Source organism: Neomonachus schauinslandi, chromosome 9 (assembly GCF_002201575.2).
Source record: "Neomonachus schauinslandi chromosome 9, ASM220157v2, whole genome shotgun sequence".
Classification (NCBI taxonomy): Eukaryota; Metazoa; Chordata; class Mammalia; order Carnivora; family Phocidae; genus Neomonachus; species Neomonachus schauinslandi.
In genome coordinates this window covers 11,473,033-11,493,664 of record NC_058411.1, presented here as the reverse complement: position 1 = coordinate 11,493,664, position 20,632 = coordinate 11,473,033, and the positions used below count along the sequence as shown (strand labels likewise).

At 51.8% G+C, this 20,632-nt stretch overlaps 1 protein-coding gene across 2 annotated transcripts in view; it reads left to right on the top strand.

The window, feature by feature from the left end:
* The first annotated feature begins 16,009 nt into the window (after positions 1-16,009).
* SLC24A4 (solute carrier family 24 member 4) overlaps positions 16,010-20,632 on the top strand; it is a 161,713-nt gene continuing 157,090 nt past the window's right edge. For both annotated transcript variants that reach the window (XM_021679646.1, XM_021679645.1), the window contains exons 1-2: positions 16,010-16,139; positions 17,994-18,104. In XM_021679646.1, the coding sequence (XP_021535321.1) occupies positions 16,010-16,139; positions 17,994-18,104 (241 nt within the window). The remainder of the gene's footprint in view (positions 16,140-17,993; positions 18,105-20,632) is intronic.

Here is a 20,632-nt window from a genome sequence, read left to right as displayed (position 1 = left end):
GTTTTCCAGAGTGGCTGCACCAGCTTGCATTCCCACCAACAGTGTAGGAGGGTTTGGGGACATTTTTAAATGTAGATCCCTGAGCTTTATCCCTGACCTTGTAGTTCGGAATTTCCAGAGCGGTGGCCCAGGAAGGCATTTTTTCCCCCCAAGTCTCCAGGCGCCTCTGATGCAGCTGGCCCACAGCCCGGGCTGGGGGACTAACGTTCTCCGGCACCTTGGTCGGGAGTGGGGGACCGAGCCGCAGAGCTGCAGACACACCTGCTTGGCTTTGCCTGCTCAGGATGCTCAGTGACCTGCAGCCCATGGGAGGGCCTCGGGGACCCTCCTGAAACGAACACGCAAACCTTTGCCCCAGACAAAGGGCACTCCTTCCCGAAGCCTTTCCTTGTCACAGACCATCTAGGTTCCCTAATAAATGAGCATGGAGGGTTCCTAATGTTTGGTGTTTATAAGGTAAAAGGAGCCCATCACTAGCATTTACTGAGGCCTCTAATTCCTCATTCTACTAAGGAGTCTGGCTGTCACCCAGCTCTTGGCAACAGAAATGGCTGGGAATCCTGCAACTTCAGGGGAGGCTACCCACTGCCACCGTCCTGTCAGCGCTGCCTCGAGTTGGCCGTGCTTTCCAGCTTCACCAGTATCCATGGAGCTGGGGGTAGGCTGCGTGGTTAACCCTGCAGTGTGTAGCGATGCCCATTTGCAACACCCGTTTGGGGAGTCTACAGCTGTCCAATAACTAGATGTTAATATTTCAGATGTTATCATTCATTTGCAAATCCCCCACATCCCCGGCGCGAAGGCAGGTGTGTGTGTGCCCCTCTGGCTCCCTCCCATGTGCTTGGATGGTGGTGTGGCCTGTTAGCACACGGTTCCTTTCCCATTGGAAATCAGGACGGGTCGTGGCAGGTGGACCACGGTATCTTTTATCCAAGAGGGTCTTCCGTCGACGAAGTTTGAAAGCCACTGGCTTAGAGGCACCAGCTCTTAGGGCTGAAAGGAATCCTGGCCCCCGAATCAGGGAGCCTCAGAATTGGCTATGGTTTCTTTAACAAACTAGACCCAAGAGGTAGTTTCTTCCAATTTCAAAGACTAAGGCTGGGCACACGGACAGTGGCTGCCCGCCCGCGAACATGGTATTTAATTTACAGCAGCCCAAGAGCGTAGCTTGTGCGTGTTAATATTGGATTATTTCTCTTCATAGTTAGCTGCCTCCTCACTTCACCATTTCCATGGCAACCCTTCTCAAACACCACTTCGTACTCTGAATACACAATGTAAACAATCTGCAGTTGAACATTTCCCGATTTAGGGGTTTGGAGCTAAAGCCAGCAGGCCTGCCATTAGGGATAAAGGTGAGACTCCCTCTGATCCCAGGAAGCCACGAGGAGCTGGCCGGGACTCATCCATCACTTAGAGCTGAGGGACTGGAGGCTCACTGCAAGTGCTCCCCCGCATGCTCATGGCAGACATCGTTGGTCCATCCTGGGCTTCTTCCCCTCAAGCCTGCTCTTGCTCTGCTCCTTTGCAGCATGACGCTCTGGGAAGTCACCACCAGTTGATCAGAAATGGCGTGTAAGACCAAGTTCAGTTGCCATTCCAGCAGAACCGATACTTGATCTGGTACCGCAAAAGGAATGGCATGAGTGTGGGTCACTCGTGGGTTCCAGAAGCCAGGAGATCCAAGCACTAAGAAGACAAAGCTGGAGGAAGGCGACTCGGTGAGCATCATCTGCATGCCAGACACGACGGAGGTTAGTGCTCCCATATGCATGACCTTGTCGCACCTTCGACACCTCACCAAATCCCCATAGAGGGGGGAGTCAGGGGTGGGCTCAAGTCCAGACAAAAATCAAACCAAGGGGCAGAGCCAGATGGAGAATGTTAGAGAGACACTAAGGGTGGACAGAGCCAGAGGCATCAGTCAGAACAAGTCCATAAGGTGCTCCAGGGAATGGATGGGGGGAAGCAAGATCCAGGGATGAACCTAAATGACAACAGTGGAGCCCAAGCCCCGTGCTGGGAGCTGAGTGAGGCGGCGGGGGGGAATGCAAGTTTGGGAGCACGGCCGGTGCACCCCGGTGCTATGTTGGGAGTGCGGGTGGTGGTGTCCGCAGCTCACTCTCGAGGGCTTTGGGGCATGTGGCATAAGAGAGGGGCTCCTACAAGATGTTCAGAGCTCAGTGGATGGCGACAGACCTTTAAGGAAAGACCAGCCCCATTGTTCACAGCCAGGAAACTGAGGCACGAAGAGATGAAGTGACACTTTCAGAGCCACCCAACCTGTGAGGCCCATGTGAGACTGGGGTACAGGTCTGCAGACCCCCAAACCCTGCTTGTTGTCTTATGGATCACTGCCTCATCGCAGATCTTCCTCTTCCGGTTCAGTCATAAAAACTAGACGGGAGGGGACAGCGCGGACAGTAACTGGGGTGTAGAGTCTGAGGAGAAGTACAGTGGGCAGGCAGAAGTGGGGGGGAGTGGAAGGACCCTGAGGAGGCAGGAGCCTGGCCAGGAAGCCATCTTTTCTCCAGGGATCTCGTGCCAGGGCCAGAGTGATTGTCCAGAGCTGCCTGACCCGGGACTTCTGCAGTTGGTCGCGACAGGCTCTGTGCCTCTCGTTTTGAGAATTGCCTCCTCTTGGCTTGCTGGCTGCAAGGGTGGTCCCTGAGGCAGCCCAAACTGACACCTCTGCCTCAGGGAAAGTCACTGATCCATCCAGGCCCGGGTGCCTGGAGTAAAGGGACACCTCCCAGAGGGCCACCATCGACAGGTGCTTCTGGGGCCTCCACGGGCTCCATGTTCAGGCAGCTCCATTGGAGAGTTGTCTCTACTCAAGAAAACAGGGACGCAACCTGCTGTCCAGCGAACAGCCCAGAACCCCAGGGAAGCCATTGATATTTTCTTTTTATCAAAGGAGTTATTTTTATTTCCAGTCTCTGCCCACACATAGTAGGAGAAATTGATCTTCACTTCTTTGAGCACCCACGGCTGTTTGGTCTTTCAGTTTTTTTCTAAACTACATTTTCTACATAATTATAAGCATGACAAGGAGGATTATTGGTTGGTTTGTTTGTTTTTTTAAATAGAAAAATCTCAGACCTTTTTCTGTCAACTTCATAGCAACCCTTAGCATCTTTTGATTTCTGAGCGAATGAATCACATGATTGCTGTGTCTTTAGCAATGAACCAGAGGACGGTCCTGACATCAGGAAGATGAAGAGAGGCTCAGATGGCATGTTTGGGAAAATGCCACCGGTGGGTGTCCTATGGGGGTAGGCTGCTAAGGGTCAGGATTTTGGGAAGTGATAGGGGAGGGCTCCCCATTTAGCTGCCAAGCAGGCTTTGGAGAAGTGGGGGGCGGAGGGGGGATGCAGTCCATCATTTGTAGGTTTTAAACAAGCAAACAGAAAGGGAGGCTCATTCCTAGCACAGTCGGTGCAGAGTTTCTGCCTTTCCAGCCACATCCCAGGGGCCCAGAGCAGCTCCACTCAGCCATCGGAGCCCTGGCTCTTCCTTTGAATTTGCTTTCACTGGTTACCAAGGTGTGCTCTGGGGGTGGGGGGTTGCCTGCTGTCTGTTCTCCTAGGGATGGCCCATCAGGTTCCCCTGGTGACGCTAGAAGGGTCACCAGATCTGTAAGAGTGCCCCTGAGAGCCAGGGCTGGCCTCCAGGTCCCGTTCTGCAGCCTGTGCTGAGCTTGTCCTGCTTGGGGCCCTTGTAGCAGGCTCTCAGAATATTACCATGGAGCAAATCCACACACACTTCTGGGCTCTGGGCTATAAACCTGGGGCCCTGACAATGCCCATCTCTGTGACCCCCTCTCCTCCCCACCCCCAGTGACTTGGACATCGTTGTTCTGCCTCCTGCTGCAGTCTTCTCAGAGGAAAGAGGGGGCTGAGAACCGTACCGTGCCTCCTGTCCTTAGAGGAGTCCTCTTTACTACGGCAATTTGCCACATGGAAAGAGCCACAAGCCGGGAGACCAAGGCCTGGCTCCACCACTGACTCACTGTGACCCTGGGAAGGTCATGCCCCTTTTCTGGGCCTCAGTCTCCCCATCTGTAAAATGCAGGGATTAGGCTACATCAGTATTCCTCAAAACACCAGTTCTATGGGAACGTACCCAGGGATAGGAGCAAAAAGGGTTCCAGGGCCACCTAAGTTTGGGAAATGTTGGATTCGGCAAAATGAAAGATGCCCCATTGTTGCAGATCTTCTCAGAGCCTTTAAAACACCTTGTAGATTTCCAAAAGGGGATTGTAGCATAAGGAATTTTTGAAATTTATTTGAATGTCAAATATCTCAATCTTTTTAGCGTGAGCATTAGAATTCTCTTTCTCTCCTTGGAGAGGCAAGGAGAAATTGATCTTCACTTCTTTGAGCACCCACGGCTGTTTGGTCTTTCAGTTTTTTTCTAAACTACAAATAGTCCTGATAAGGTCTTGGGAGTAGGATGAGGGTCACCTTAAGAGTTCTTGAGAGTCCTTAGAAGAAGGGTTTGGGGGAAGGGTTCCAGTCCTCCAGAATTTGTATTCAAATTCCCATGTGTATAGTTTGTACACTTTCCCAGGGGGGCAGGTGGGGGACATAGGGTCTGTAGCATTCTGTGAATTTTCAAAGGCATCTGTACCCCAAAGATGGTGACTCACTGCCTTTAGAATCTTACCTTGGTAGAAAGGAAGTTGGACTATGTAGGAGTTTGGATGTGAAACAAACTAGGTGGGACTTGGCTATCTTACTGGGAGTCAGGGCAGTGGGAACAGGGAACAGAAATGACAGGGAAGTGGGTAGAGGATGGGGACAAGGAGAGAGATAAGCAGCATCTCCATCCTGGGCAGGCCCTGGCACCCCCAACTTCTTCCCTGGTCCCTCTGTGAGTGCTCCTGCAACTCATCCCCTGGTTCTTAGGTATGCAACTTGGCTGCTGAATATTCATGTTTGTGGCAAGGAGAAAATTACTGCTGTCTCAGAAAACTCCATCTCTTACAGGTCAACAGGGCTCCATTTATAAAATTGTTGCTTGAGGGCACCAATGTCCTGAGAGTATGTGTGTCTTCAAGGCCAGACACTTTCTCTCACTTCCTCAGAGACACTAGGGCCTCTATCTTGGACTCTTTCCACGCAAACCTGAGGGGGATGTGAGAAGCTGAGAAATGGTTGCAGGAAACCACCTCCTCATTACAGAAGCGCAGCCTGCACAGACGTATGTGCCAAGGCAGTGGGGCATTCTTGAGGTGACCAAGAGAATGTTCTGGTCCTGGAACCAAGACCCAGAGGCGTGAGGTCTGGATCCACAGAGGGAGCCTGTGAAGAGTTCATTCAGAAGCTGAGTTCTAAAGTTCACCATTCTGGCCCGCTGTTGTCTTTTGATCACTGGCCTTTGAAACAGAATACTAATCATAAGTTTATACATTATTATTTACAGGCAGCCTGAGGGATTAGAATTCTCTAGGCTCGAAGGGCCCCATGACCGCTCACATGCATGACCCAGTGGAAGGTGGTTTCGGTGGTTGTCAGAGGGGAGAGCAGAACTGTGTGTTGGTCACAAAAGCTCTTTTCTTTCCTTTCTTGGATATCTTCTGAAGTATCTGCATGTCCCTACCCAAAATATCTCCACCCTGCAGGTAAGAATTTGCTAGAGCGTTTGCTTTCAGAACCTGGTTAAAAGGGGGAAGGAGAATGGAGAGGCCCCAAAGCTAGCTAACAACATTCTTCAGAAATCCTTTAAATTAATTTAAAACGCTGAGTCATACAGACCCATCAGCATTGCATAACAGCCATTAAAGTATTAGTATTACTTTGGGGGGCCCTTTATTATGCAACACAGTGGTAAATCTCCTCTGGGCCTTTTTTTTTTTTAATTCCCCAAAAGACTTGCAGAATTTATTTTCAAATGGGTTGAGTCTGTTGTTTCGGCCTCCCATTCAGCCTTTTGCCTCAAAGTAAGGGTCGTGGTCCATGTGAAAGTTAGTATCTAACATTAAAACCCTGCTTGATAGTTTAAAAACATTTTGAACCATGTACAAAAAGAGAACCACCAATCCATTCACTTAACGAGTGTTTACTGACGGCTTATACATGCGGGAGAGTAAGCTCTGCACCTGAAACTCAGCTTCGGCCTTTGTCTTTTCTGGGTCTCCGTTTCCTCACGTGTAAAAGGGGGCCTGGGATAGGAAGGCTCATTCTTGAGGCAGGACGGTTAAGAGCAGGGATCCTGTACCCAGACTGCCTGCCTCTGAATCCCAGCTTTGTCAATTAGGAGCTGTGTGACTCTGGCAAGTTACTTAACCACTCAGAACCCTTGGACTCTTTCACCTGAAAACGGAAGAGGATAATGGTATTTACCTCCCAGAGTTGTTGGCAGGATTAAATGAGTCAATAGATATAATGTACTTGGAACACTGCCTGGCCCAGACCAAGGGTATGTGAATATGATACATTGTTAGGATTGTGTTTGTTGAGTCCCCGACCAGATGACTGCTTGTGCATGGCCCAGACTATTTGCCACGTCACTTCCTCTTCTCCCTGGGCACACAGTTGGACCTCATGTCCAGCCTCCCTTGCAGCCGTGGCCACGTGGCTGAGTTCTAACCCATAGGATGTGGGGGCAGTTGGGAGTCGCCACGTCCAGGTCTGACCTATGAAAACCTTCCACTTGGGACTCTCCATGTCTTTCCCCCACTGCTGTCTCAGTGCAGACCAGCTTGCCGCCCACCAACCCCCTCCCTGCCCCCCGGAAGCCATGTGCTGAAGATGGCACGGCCACGAGATGGAAGGGACCGTGATTCCTGGCCAACCACATGGAGAAGGGCTGCCTGGCCCCATACCCAATTTAGATGTCATTTGAGTGAAAAATAAACTTCAGAAGTGCTAAGCCAGTGCGATCTAGGGGAAGCTGAGTTACTATAGCAAGGCCCTGGGCTGGATTTGGAATGTGATGAAGACCTAGATGTCTTTCCTGAGGGGCTGAGCCTCATTGTGACTATTCAGTTGTTTGACTCCGAGTTTCTGATGTTATCTGGGTAACCGAACCAAAGGACGTCCAGTTCTCTGGCTGGGGACAAGAGCTTGCATGTCCAGCAAGTCCTGGCCTTGTATCTGGCAAGTTCCCTGCAGACAGCTGCCCTGGCTGGCCGCCTGGGCTCACTACTCTTGCTTTCTGGACCATGCATTTCTGCTCAGACGCCACAGGGAGCTCCTCCCATCCGCCGGGTGGTACACCATTTCGGTCCTTGGATCTTGGTCTTCTCCCGTCTTTCCAGCCGTGGGAATTAGCAGGAATGTTTGTACAGGAGCCCCCAAAGTGGGCAAAGTGAAACTTTCCCTCATTAAAACCCCAAAGCACAGGCTAGAAGGATGCTCACCATGCGAAATTGGCATCTGGTTGGGGGGGGGTGGCTTCCGGAAATGCACCTGGATAGGAGATGCACCTGTCCCAGTGGCATTTAGTGATTCCCCATGTGGCAGATCTGCACTCCCTTGGATGAAAATCTCTGGCACTCTATCTGTCCTTCTCTCTCAGCACTTGTCGTCTTACTTCTGGCATAATTATCATTTCTTCCCGTGTATTCAGGCCCTTCCAGAGATGCAGAGAGGCTCGAGCCATTAGAGAGAAATGAAAAAATGTGAAAATAGGGCACATTCCCAGGAAAACAAAAACCCACGCTGCTCTCGCCTTTGGCTGTGCAGTACGCTGATTATAAAGGAAAATCTGGCTTTTGTGCAATGTCATGGCTCCTACCGAGCATGGAGAGACGAATCCAACAGCAGAAAATTAGCAACAGTCTAAACTGGAGGCACCTTTTGAGCCATGACCCTTGCCAAATAGCCCTTCCCACTGCCCCTCGTAGCGAGCCCTCCCCCCTCTACTCTCAGACTGACAAGAGCTGAGTGACCATAGGGGCAATGAGTAGAGGGCACTCAGTAATCCACACCCTGGGGAGGAGGCTTGGATCTGTGACTTACTACCTGGGGCATCTTGGACAAGTCCCTTATTCTCCTGAGTCCCCATTCCCCATCGGTGGTGGAGGCCTGTAGCTGTCCACTGAAATCCCCCCTCTACTCCCACCATCACAGAATTGTCCCAGGCACATGCTGCCCAGACAAGCATTTTCTAGCCTCCCTGGGTTAGGTGTGGTGCTACGACTAAGCTTCCACCAACAGAATATGAGAAGTGAGTGATACAGCCTGGGGCTTACAACACTGGGCTCTCCTCCTCCTTCCTGTTGGCTGCAACCAGGACCGGTGGTGAATCAGCTTCAACCATGTAGCTGACGATCATGCCCTAGGGGATGGCTGAGCCACAAGGTGGCAAGAGCCTGGGTGGTGATGAGGTGCCGAGCCGCCTTACCAACCTGGACTGCTCTATGCGGACTCTTGTTTAAAGAAACACTTGTCCTTTAAGTCATGCTAGTGCTGGATTTCCTTGACACAGTAGCTTACCTTGCACTCAAACTGATGTATCGTTCGGAGGCTTGTGGCGTGGTAAGATATTTAAGTCTGAAGTGATATACAGTTAGGTACTCAGTAAACGTTTTCTGAGTGGTAAACAAAGCAATTTGGTTATTTTCATATTTAAATCCAAGGACCCTGGGCACCTTGGTTTGGGTCATGATCCCAGGGTCCTGGGATTGAGCCCCGTGTCGGGCTCCCTGCTCAGTTGGGAACCTGCTTCTCCTTCTCCTCCCTGCTTATGCTCTCTCTCTCTCTCGATCTCTCTCTGTCTCTCTCTCAAATAAATAAATAAAATCTTAAAAAAAATAAATCCAAGGACTCTGAGAAGCAGGCTTGCAAAGCATGGAGCAGCTACATGGGTTGATTTTAGGAGACCCCGGGTCTGGTCTAGGTAAGCGTCTTTCCTCCTCCAATCAGCCTGCACTGGGGGTCCCCCCACCATTAGTCAGTAACCGGGAGATGACCCAGGCAGAACACAGCGCCACGACACGTAGCCTTCTGTCTCTACTTATAACTAACTTATCCAACGGGCTAGTTAGCATGCCCATCAGGATGAGTCGCTGTGGCATGCTGTCATGGGTGAAGGGTCTGGCTAACGGGCAGAAGACCCGATTCAGATCCTGGCTGTACCTCTAACTCCTTGTGCGAGCTTGAGCAGGCCGATTCAGTGTGAGGGGCTCTAAAAATGGGGATGTTAATTCTTGTTCTGCCTCCTCCTTGGGGCTATTATGGGGGTCAAAAGATGCAGCGATGGTGAAAACGCCACATATGACAGATGCTGGTAGGAGCAACACAATGGGCTGAGTCACACATGCCGAGTGTGGGCCAGGTATGCACTCCCTTCCTTCCATGAGCATTTATTGAGCACCTACTACATCCAGGTCGTGAGCATGGTAGATGTGGTTCCTGTCCCCACAGAGCTTAGAGCCTTGGGGAAACTATACACAAGGAAATAGGTCATCATAATATGGCCTGATGAGTTATTTGATAGAAATACAAGGCACCATAAAAACACAGAAGAGGGGGGTGCTTAACTCAGACTTCAGTGGTCCTGCAAGTCTTCTCAGAAGTAATGATATCTTCCTCAAGATTGGAAGCAAAAGAGTTAACCAGGTGTCTTAGTTCAGGCTGCTCTAACAACAATACCATAGAACGAGTGGTTTATAAACAACAGACATTTATTTCTCACAGTTCTGGAGGCTGGAATGTCCAGGATCCTGGTGCTGGCAGATTTTGTGTCTGGTGAGGTCCACTGCCAAGTTCCTAGACAGCCATCTTCTTGTTGTGTCCCCCACATGGCAGAAGACGAGAGGGAGCTCGCTGAGCCCCTTTTATAAGGGCACTGATCCTACCGGTAAGGCCCCACCCTCATGATCACCTCTCAAAGGTCCCACCTCCAAATGGTATCACATATGCATTTTGGGGGGAACACAAACATTCAGTCCATAGTGCCAGGTGAAGGGGGCTTTGGAGGTAGGAGGGCATGTTCCAGAAAGATGGGACAAGGGTCACCCCTGAAGAACAAGAAAGGAATTCTGAATGGCTGGAGCCTGGAGTGAAAAGAAAGGAATGATGAAGGATGGGGTGCAAGGGGCCATGAGGGTCTGGAGCAGGGTTCACCACACTGGCTGTCACTTGGATAAAATACAAATGTCCAGTGCCCACCCCCCAGGGGCTGAAAAGTTCCCCAGGTGAATCAAATGTGCAGCCAGTGTGGAAAGCCCTGATTAGATCATGCAGGATCCTATGTCAAGCTAAAGAGCTGGAAGTCTGTGCTGAGAGCAACGGGGAGTCTCTGAGAGTTTCATGGAAGAAAGGGACATAATCGGATTTTCCTTCTTTGGCAAGATTACTCTAGCTGCCCAGTGGAGACAGGAATGTGATGGACAGGCTGGCCTTCGAAATATGGTTAAGAAGTCCACTGTAGGGATCAAGAGAGGCACAGAGCCCCTGGTGTCCACTGTGATGGCAAGAAGTAGACCCATCTGAGGTCCTAGTGGTGACAGACTGGGGCAGGAGAGGAAGAGGTGGGAGGACCAGGATGAAGCCCAGATTTTTGATTTGAGCAATCTGAACACACAAGCCTACATTCCTGAGAAGGCTCCAGCTCCGGACTTCTAGGTCAGCAGCAGAGGGCAAATCGTGCCATCCAGAGAACTGATGAGCTCTCCGGGGGAAGAGAGGAAAGAGTGAGAAAGACAAGCCCAGCACAGAAGCCCAGAGGGCTGGGGGAAGAGCTGGTCAGAGAAGGAAGAGAAAACCCAAAAGCACGTGCCATCCAGAAAGTTACGGATGTGACTACTGGTAGAAAGGTGCATTCAAGCATGTCAAATCCTACTGAGATGTAGCCACAAGTCGCTGGTGACCTTGACAATGAAGATGAATGGAAACTTAGGGTGGTGCGAAAGGGATCATGAGAGCAGGCGCCACCCAACAGGGGCAACGACTATTCTTTATCTTCTTCACATTGTAGCCAAAATGTGTTGATTTACTCATTCCCTAAATATTTATGAAGCACCTAACGTGCTGGGCACCGTGTTCAGAGCTGCGGATAAGACAGCAAGTCCTTGAGGCCCTTGCTCGCCAGCAGGAGACGGATACTCTCACTCATATCACAGGCTGTGTCATGGAGATGCACGTCAGCGGCTTTGCAACACTCGGAGCCCATTCTACCAGGGAGTGGGGAGGGGCGGGTAGGAAAGTTCCTAACAAGCCCGGGAGAGGAACGTGAGTTCTGCCTTGGGGTTGTCACTGGGGCCATCCACTGAAGAAGTTCAGATCTCAGCCAGCAGGGGAAGAATGGCACTCCAGGACCTTGGTTTGGTGGGACCCTGGGACTGGCTTTGGCCAATGAGCGGTAGGTAGCGGTGAGGATGTCCCTTCCAGGCCAGCGTGCATACTCCCTTGCCAGTGCCAGTGTCAGATCCTCCAGGGGTCTCCCTCTGGCATGGCGAGCGGCCAGGTTTCAGACTGCGGCTGCTCCCAGGTACCTGAGTAGCTGCCCCCAAGACAGCATTCAGGGGAAGAAAAACTGTTTTCCCTTTGTCCATCTTAGGTTCCTTGGCTGGAGGTCTATAAATTAGATCAACGAAAGACAGATTAACAAGAGAAAGACAAACAGAAATTTATGAACATGTGCATCGTGCGTACACACAGGAGCCCTCAGTAATGAGTAACTCAAAGGAGTGATTAGAACTTAGGCTTGTATCACATCTGAACAAAAGAACAATACATTTTTTTAAAAAAAGATTTTATTTATTTATTTGAGACAGAGAGAATGAGAGAGAGAGAGCACATGAAAGGGGGAAGGGTCAGAGGCAGAAGCAGGCTCCCTGCCGAGCAGGGAGCCCGATGTGGGACTCGATCCAGGGACTCCAGGATCATGACCTGAGCCGAAGGCAGTCGCTTAACCAACTGAGCCACCCAGGCACCCAAGAACAATACATTTTTAGCGAAGGGACAAGACAAAGGAAAAAAGACTTTGAGCTTCTAGGGGTGGCAAATTGTGGGAAGGCAAATATATGGGGACCTAGTGGTAGATAAGGGCTAGTTTTGGCAAAATTAGTTAGATAGATCCCTCTGGCACTGTCTCTGGGCTGATAAGGATCTAGAGCTGTCACCCGTGATTAACGTCTGTCCTTCCTGGTGGGGGTGGGGGTGGGGTGGGGGGGGAACACCTTTAAAAATTTATGTCCTGCTTTTACATAAATAGGGGAAGGGCAGAGGGTTTTTCATGTATCTGCTTCTTCCCATTTGCCTTCAGCTCAAAATAATCCTTATGCCAAAGTGGCATATTTGGGGATTGCGTATTTTGCCACCCAGAAGCAAACTTTTTGTGGTTTGTTATAGTCACCATGGCATAACCTAGCCCAGTGGTTCTCAAAGTGGGGTCCCTGGACCAGCAGCCTGAGTTTCACCTGGGAACTTGCTGGAAATACAAATTATTGAGCACCACCTCGAACTTACTGAACCTCACTCCCTGGGGTGGGGCTCAGACCTGTGAGTTTTAATACACCTTCCAGGAGATTCTGAGGCATGCTCAGCATTGAGAACCACTGCCCTAGCTGGTGCTGACTGCCTATACAGCCATCTGAAAGGCAGAGCAAGAGGAATTAGAATTTATAGAGAAGGTCATTCCAGTAAACTTGAAAAAACCAAGTAAAAAGAATTAAATGGTGAGGTTCTTCCTGTCACAGGAAAAAATTTTTAAGAAAAAAAAAAGATATCGTATCTATCCCCAGACTGAGTCTTCCTACTAAAATGGCCAAAACTGTTTGGCCTTGTGGAGAGTCTCCAACTATGTCTCATCAGAAGAAAGCAGCGTCATGGAGGGGATACTTCGAATCCAGCGGCACTGAAGCCAGACCGAGGGTCTGAGATAAACCCAGAAATGCATTTCCCATTTGTCCCCATGGCCTTGCTGACTTAGAAAATGCTCCTGGGGTGCCTGGGTGGCTCAGTTGGTTAAGCGACTGCCTTCGGCTCAGGTCATGATCCTGGAGTTCCGGGATCGAGTCCCGCATTGGGCTCCCTGCTCAGCAGGGGGTCTGCTTCTCCCTCTGACCCTACCCCCTCTCATGTGCTCTCTCTCTCTCTCTCATTCTCTCTCTCAAATAAATAAATAAAATCTTTAAAAAAAAAAAAAAAGAAAATGCTCCTGAATGCTTTGAATCTGAAAGGTACATAAAACCCAATTCTCTCTTCTGCAGGGTGAGTCCTTAGAGATGGAGTGGAGGCTATTTGGTAATGGGCACTATTTAAATGAAGCAAAAAGTACAATTCAAACGAATTGCTTTTTAAACTGTCAAAGAAGAAGAATCCATTTGTGCATGTGAAATTATTCCAAGGGTTCTAACTATTAACTGAAAGCAGGTGGAAGCTGTCAAAGAAAACAAATGTGCTATAAAAGAGCCGGCTAAACGTTTAAAGGCAGACACCTGATGACTCCTTTGGCCTGTTTCGGATTCAAAAATTTGTTTTAAAAAGCCCTAGGTGGGCTCCACGGACGGAAGTTTTAAGAAATTTTTAAATCCTAGTAAGCGGATGCCATTTTGTTTCTTGGACTTGTTTTAATCAACGTGACCCGAAGGCTGTCTTATGGATAGGACAACAGCATATTAACATTTTAACTTTTTCTTTTGGCTTCCATTCGATGCCAAAGGCTCTTGGCTGGCTTTTCAAATGATGCATTTCACACATTCTTGGGTTTTCTATTTGCTATTGATAAATGCATCCGTGTAGAGCCAAGTCAATGAGAAGAAAATTCTTCAATAGTATGAAAAGTGCCTTTTTATCCCTGGCAGGCATGCTTGGTAACAGTCACCCATATGGAGCAGAAGCCTTAATGGTACGTGAGGCATCTCTGTAGCCCACAGGGAGCCCTTCTATAGGAGACCAACAGTGGCCTTTTCCATTTCATTTCCTCTAGGGGTTTCCACTGCAATTAGTCTTGTGTTCATGCCTTCAGTGTCTTGTAGGCACTGAAACAGGGCTGCTGAAAAATAGTGAGCCTTCTCCCTTTCCTGGCCCTCTAAGTACCTCTTACTTGTGCTCCTATGCCAGACTAACAAACACAATTATCCGTGCTTAGACCAAGAGGAATCGTGCAGATGGTGACCAGCTCAAGGCACGGGGACAGGCTCAAATGGGCCATGCTTCTCACACTTGGATGTGCACACAAATCTCCAGGAGGTCTTGTGAAAAAATGCACATTCAGACTCAATAGATGTGGGCTGGTGCCTTGGAGCCTACATTTCTTGCAAGTTCCCAGGCAGTGCTCATGCTCTGGTGGACCACATATTGAGTAGTGAGGGAATAATGCAGGTTCTGCATAAGTGACTTTTAGAACGGACCTATTAAATATAGGTGTAGCCGAGGGTCTGGCTCCCCTTTGATTTAGGGTTTCTTGAAAGCAGGGACTAGATCTTACACATTTTTTTTTTTTTTGGTTGTTTTGTTTTGTCCTCTGGCTGGCACTTGGCACACGTCCCTGCACACGGTGGGTGTGTATTTATTTAATTAAACAGATCTGGCTTTGTTCCAAAAAGGATTTTAAGTGGATTTAACCCCTAGCGGGTCCTAAGCTAGGTAGGTGCGTGCTGAACTGGCCAGGGAGGGAAGTCAGTTCCGAGGTGCATTCACAAACCCTCTGGGCTGAGGCCCTTCCTCCGCAGGGCCCCACCGCTTGCTTGCACCTCGATGCCACTCCAGCAGCTCTTCTGAAATTCTCCCTCCTGGTTTACACTAGAGAGTAGATCAGAGACAAGGAGGAAAACAAAACCAGACCAAACCAGAGAGCCCTACGAAGCGGTAAGGCCGCAGAACATCAAAAGCTCAACTCCCGGCGGCAAGGCCACGGAACTCTGGGGTTTCTCCCACTGCCTGATCTGGAGCATTTAGCAGGTCGGCACTGCGCCCCAGCCGCCGGCTCCCCCGCCCGCCCCGAGAGCCCTGCAGGAGCGGTCCCGGCGGGCGCGGGCGCCTGTTGGCTTGGTGCAAGCCTGTTTGTTAGCTCCGCTCGAGCAATTAATCTTCTCGTGCATCTCCCACCCCGAGTGGGGTGGGGAGAGCGGGAGGGGGGCTCGGGTCGCCTCGGGGGTCGTGGGGAGCCTGCACAGGAGCGGCCGTGCGACAGAAACCCTGTTCCGAGAGTCCCTGCGTTGCCAGAACCCGTTCCTCTCTGCAGCGGCCTCGGAGGGAAGAGAAGGGATGGTTTCGGCTCCAGAGGGGAGGGAGGGGGGCGATTATATTGGTCAGTACTTGAGCCTCACGGGGGGAAGGGAGGAGCGCACGGGCGAGTGCGCCCTCGGGGAGGAGTACACGTGCTGAGGAGGGGGGTGAGAGGCGGGCGGGAGGGGAGGAGAAGGGAGGCGAGAGCCGCGGGCGGGAGGCGCCACGGCCTCGCAGACGCAGGCGCCGGCAGCCGGAGAGAAAGTTCCCGGGGAGAGCTCACCCCCGGGAGGGCTAACGTCGAGGCCGTTCGCCGCGAGGGTCGCAGGTCCCGGGGGGCCCCAGCCTGCCTTCTCCCCGCGCGCGCGCGCTGGGCCGCCCGGGCTTGGGCTCGCCGGGAAGCAGGGGAGCGGTGCTGTTGGGCGGCCGCCGGCAAACTTGGAGGGGGAGAATGCTGCGAGTGGGAGCGGCGGCGCGGGGCGCGGGGGCGCACTGAGTGCTCCCCGCGGGCGCCCCCCGGGCACTGCTGCCGGGGCTGCGGCCGGGCGAGCGTGCGGAGGCTGAGCGGGCAGGTAGCGGCTCCAGCGCCGGGACTGCGCCAGCCCTACGAGCCAGGGCCGCCAGCGCCACCGTGCCGGCGTCGCCTCCTCGCCCCGGAGCCATGGTGCGCGGAGCGCGCACGCCGCGCGCGGGACTCTGAGCTCCGGCTGCGCCGCGCGCCCTCACCTCCCTTCTCCCGGCCTCCCCGCCGACCTTGCCCGCGGGCCATGAAGCTTTGGCCGGGAGCCTCTCGCCTCTGAGCTTCGCGTCGCTCCGCCACAGATAGCGCTCCGGCCGCCGAAGCTCCCCATCCGCTCCCAGGGACGGCACCCGGGCGCTCCAGGATGGCCCTCCGCGGGTGCCTCCGGCCGCGCAAAGTTCGCAGGAGGCGAGAGATGCTGCCGCAGCAAGTTGGCTTCGTGTGCGCGGTGCTGGCCGTGGTGTGCTGTGCCTCCGGCCTCTTTGGCAGCTTGGGTAGGTGCCGGTGCGGGCCCGCCCCCGGGGGTTGAGGGGCTCGGGCTGGGAAGCCGCCGGGTAGCTCCGAGATGTCTCCCCTTCCTTCCCCGTCAGCTTGGTCCCTAGGGTTCATCCAGCCCCGTCCCCTCCCCACCGGGCAGGTAGAGCGCACCCAGGAGGGCTGACATCGACGCTTTGAGCTGTGGCGCTCGTTTCCCTGAGCTGCGCGCGGCCCCTGGGGGCTCAGGACGCGGCTGCAGGTCTGTGTTACCAAGATGAGAGCCTGAACATCGGGCCCGTCCGTGCCGGAGTTCTGTCCCCAGAGTGCGTGGGGGAACGCGCGGCGCAGAGGCGGGGTGCAGGTGTGAATTCTCTTAGCCTGGGGCGGACCAAGCTGAGTGGTCCGCTTTCCAATTTTGCGGAGCCAAGACGGTTGTGCTCCGCGTTTCTCGAAAACCCAGATACGGAGGCTGGGAACTGAGTCTCAGCCCTCCCCTCGCCCCTTGCCGAAGGAGTGCCCTGGGTGTCCTGGCGCATCCTCTCCAAACCCTAAAAACGTCGAGGGCAGCCCCCTCAGGAGGTTGCTGCCAGGTTTCAGCATCGCTTAACTCCTCTTAATCCCCACGGCAGGAGAGCCCTGGTGTCTGGAACCACAATTCACACTTCTTCATTCAAGACTGAGGGATTTGGGAGTTGCTTAGGATATGCAGATTTGAGGTGGAGAGAGAAAGAAACTTAGAAAAAAAATCTGGGGTAGAATGGGGGATGTGAGCCCATGTGGAATTTTCAGAAGCCATTCACTTGGCTAATACTCCCATTTTTAGTTGGACACGGTGGGCCTTTTACTTCTTCACATTTTAAAAAAAAACGAAAGAAATGCAGGTGATTTAGCAATCTGGACATGGAGATAAAACGGGGTGCCTTTCTGAGCAATTAGACCATCTAGAGCGGTTTATAGTGGTAGGTAAAAATCAGGTGGGACTTGATTAAACTCTTAAAAAACTGCTTTTCAAGACCCCAACTTGTGATTTGAGGATAGAAGGTCAAAACATGGCTCTTTCCAACAGAAACCCAGAAAGGTTATTTGAACATCTTAACCTGATGCTTTGCAATTGGTCAAGTCAGTGTATTTTTTTCCCCTCAGTTACACACCAGAAATAACAAAGTACTTAGAGGCTCTTCGGTGTCAGCATTATAGAAGAGGTATTATTACCCAGCTGAGGCAGTGTGCACATGAGGAGAGGTAAATGAATACTCTGAAGCTCTTAAAGTGAGAATCGTTCGTATTTGCTGGATCAGGAATTACCTGTTTAACTGTGTGGTCACTGGGCTCCACACCACTACTCTCCCTTGTTACTCTGTCGCCCTCGGACCAGCAGAATTAGCATCACCTGGGAGCTTGTTAGTACAGAATCCCAAGGCCCAGCCCAGACCTACTGAAACAGAATCTGTATTTCGACGAGGTCCCCAGGTGATTTCTGTGCACATTCAAGGGTGAGAAGCTCCGGGCCAGACCCCCTCAACCACCTCCACCTATCTGCTGACCTAATAGCCATTTGCAGTTCCCCTGGGGGCAGGGACAACTGTCTAAATCCTTGTTGCACCTGTGAGGGGCCGAGCCCTCTTGGCCAAGGTCAGATCACGGGCTGACGCATCTGGGACTAGAAACAATGTACCAGATCTAGGAAACAGATTACTGTGTGTGAAGCAGGTGATATTGTGCTTCCAATCATTGTATTACTCCCAACAGGTGGCTCTAAATAGTCACACAGGGCTGTTGCTGGTGTAGCCAGAGGCAGACATGTAAGGTCATTGGAAGAATGGAGGCACCATATTGACCTAATGGTGTTTGTGACTTATTTTCCAATACAGGGCATAAAACAGCTGCTGTTAGCAAGCATGTTCTACCAGACACATGGAGACATAGAAGGCTGATGGCACCTGTGAACGGGACTCAGACAGCTAGGAATTGCACAGATCCTGGTAAGAAATCAATCTCCCCCTTGCCTCAAGGCATTTGGCCTGGAGATGGTGCTTCTGTGGACATTACATCCAGAGCTGAGAAAGGTGGTTTGATGAACCCAGTGGGAAAGGGTAGCTGTAAGGTGTAGACAGGTAACGTGCAGGCATTAATCAGTTGTGCTGCTAAGCAACTCAAGTACTTTCTTTACCCAGCAACGGGAAAGGTCACATTGGAGAGTTTTGAAATTTCCTTTTTTGTTCTCACAATGCTCCTAAAGGCTCCGTGTTTCCCCCTGCTGTCTTGATTGTGCTCGCCTGGGTGTCTTTGTTTTCGTTCCCTTTTGCTCACGGTATCCATTTGACGGACCTCAAGGGGCAGCAAGGCTGCTCTGGCAGGTGGCACTTTGGGATGACCCGCCCACCAGGGTCGCAACACGCCAGGGCACCTGCAGGGGTAGGACACTCTGGAGTGCTGGGGTCCTCTCTCTACAGTGGGAGTTCCCAGGGTACGGTGCTGGCTCGGGGGGGGGATAGATTCTGCTTGCTGTGGGAGGCGGTCTTGCTGTTCCCTTTCAGAATTCTCTAGGGGGTCAGAGGCTGTAGGGACCCAGAGGTGACCTCTTATCTGTCCTGCCAGGGGCAGGTTTTCCTTAAATGGGTGAAGAAGATTCTCGGGAGTGTGCCAGCAAGCGGTGAGGCAAATGGAAGCTGCCCAGGCCTCAGGGCAGTCCTGGGCCAGAACTCTGTCTCCAACAGAGTCTTTGTGGGAAAGATCCAGTAGGGTGAAGCATTCAAAAGCTCGCTGAGACCTCTGAGGTCTTACTGCAGATGGGTGCCACTTGGCTCTTCCACCGCGTTGCCCGGCAAGTCACAGCATCTTTGGGGGTCTGTTTTCCCACCTGTGAAATGGGCAGAATTGTACTTCCTGTTCTGGGGTTGTTGGGGGAAATCTGTTAAGGCCCTGGCTGGGGCTGGGTGTAAATGGGAATGGAAACCCAGGTTTTGATGGTATTCTTCTTCACTTGTGTTCATAGGCAGGTCTTCTCTGCATTCTATAGGTCAGGAGACCTCTAGGGGAAGACATGAGTTGCTCAGAGTCATAAGTCTTGTTAAGTGGTGAAGCATTGGAACCTCAGCCTGTGTGATTAAAATATATGTTTGGTTCTATGGGCATAAGGAGGTCAGGGCTGTCCCTCAAAGCCTGTCTGCTACACCATCAACCCCCCTTCCCTCAGGATGCCTTCTGAGAAGGCCTTGTGGGACGTGGAGGGTAGGTGAGTCCAGGCTTGTAGAGAAGCTGCCGGGATTCCCTTTGAACTTGGACCATCCATTCCTGAGAGATTCCTGGTGAGTCACTCTGCCGGCGATGGTGCTCATCCCGTCATTTAACCTCCCTCGGATCTCTCTCATTACCAGAAGCAGTGGAGGCATGGACTGGACTGACAGGTGACCTGTGTAAGGCCAGAGGTTAACATTGGGGTCCATGTCCTCCAGGGACTTGAGACGCGAGGATCGGCACCAGCCGCGGGGGCCGGGGATGCTTTGCTACTCTGGGTAAAGAATCCAGGGTAGTGCAGCTTTGGTTTCTTCCTCGCTGGTGCCCTCACTTTGGGCAGGCTCTGCCCTCCTCCTGTAACTTCTGTCACCTGTAGTCTGGCCACATCGGCGTAGACATGGCCTTGTTTCTTGGGATAGAGTCTCATGTGCTCTCCCGCATTGTCCCGTATCTTCAGTGTACTTTCTCATCCAAAATTATCTGACTCACTGTGGAGCAGTCAGTCCTATTTGGCAGGAAGACCTGGCCTTGTCCGCCTTATGGAGAGGGAAATGAAGGGAAATCAGCATTATCTTTAGCAATAATGAACCCTTGGATTATGCTTCTTTTTAAAAATTTTTTAAAGATTATTCATTAGAGATCGTGAGAGAGCATAAGCAGAGGGAAGGGCAGAATCCCCACCAAGCAGGGAACCAGACGAGGGGCTTGATCCCAGGACCCTGAGGTCACGACCTGAGCCGAAGGTAGACCTTTAACCGACTGAACCACGCAGTCGCCCCTGGGTTATGCTTTTTGTTAACTGTTTTTGCGATAGGGTCCTGCATGTAGGAAGGACTCCATGAAGTTTGGTCAAATGATGGAATGAAAGTGCATTTCAACTATGAAGCACTTTTATCCTTTCAGTGTTTTTGCAAAGATGAGGAATGGGGCAGGGCTCAGAAGTTTAGTGACTCCCCAAGACCTCTTGGCAGGCAGGTGCATCCCTGGTTCACCTGGGCCCAGATCCCATGGCTTCCCCACTCCATCGCACCTGCCCTAGCTTTCCTTTCCACCCAGGCGGGGCTGAGACCTGACTTCCCTTCCAGCCACCTGGGCCCTGGGCCCCCTTTCCAGTTCACAAGCATGTACACAGCACGCACTTGCTGTTGTCTCTCCTACCCTGTGGTGGGCATGTGGCGGCGGTGGGTTGGGGGGGGGCGTGGTATAAGCAAGCATGAGAGACAGCCCTTGTCATCAAGTAGCTTACGGTTGTGGAGAAGACCAGCTCCTGACA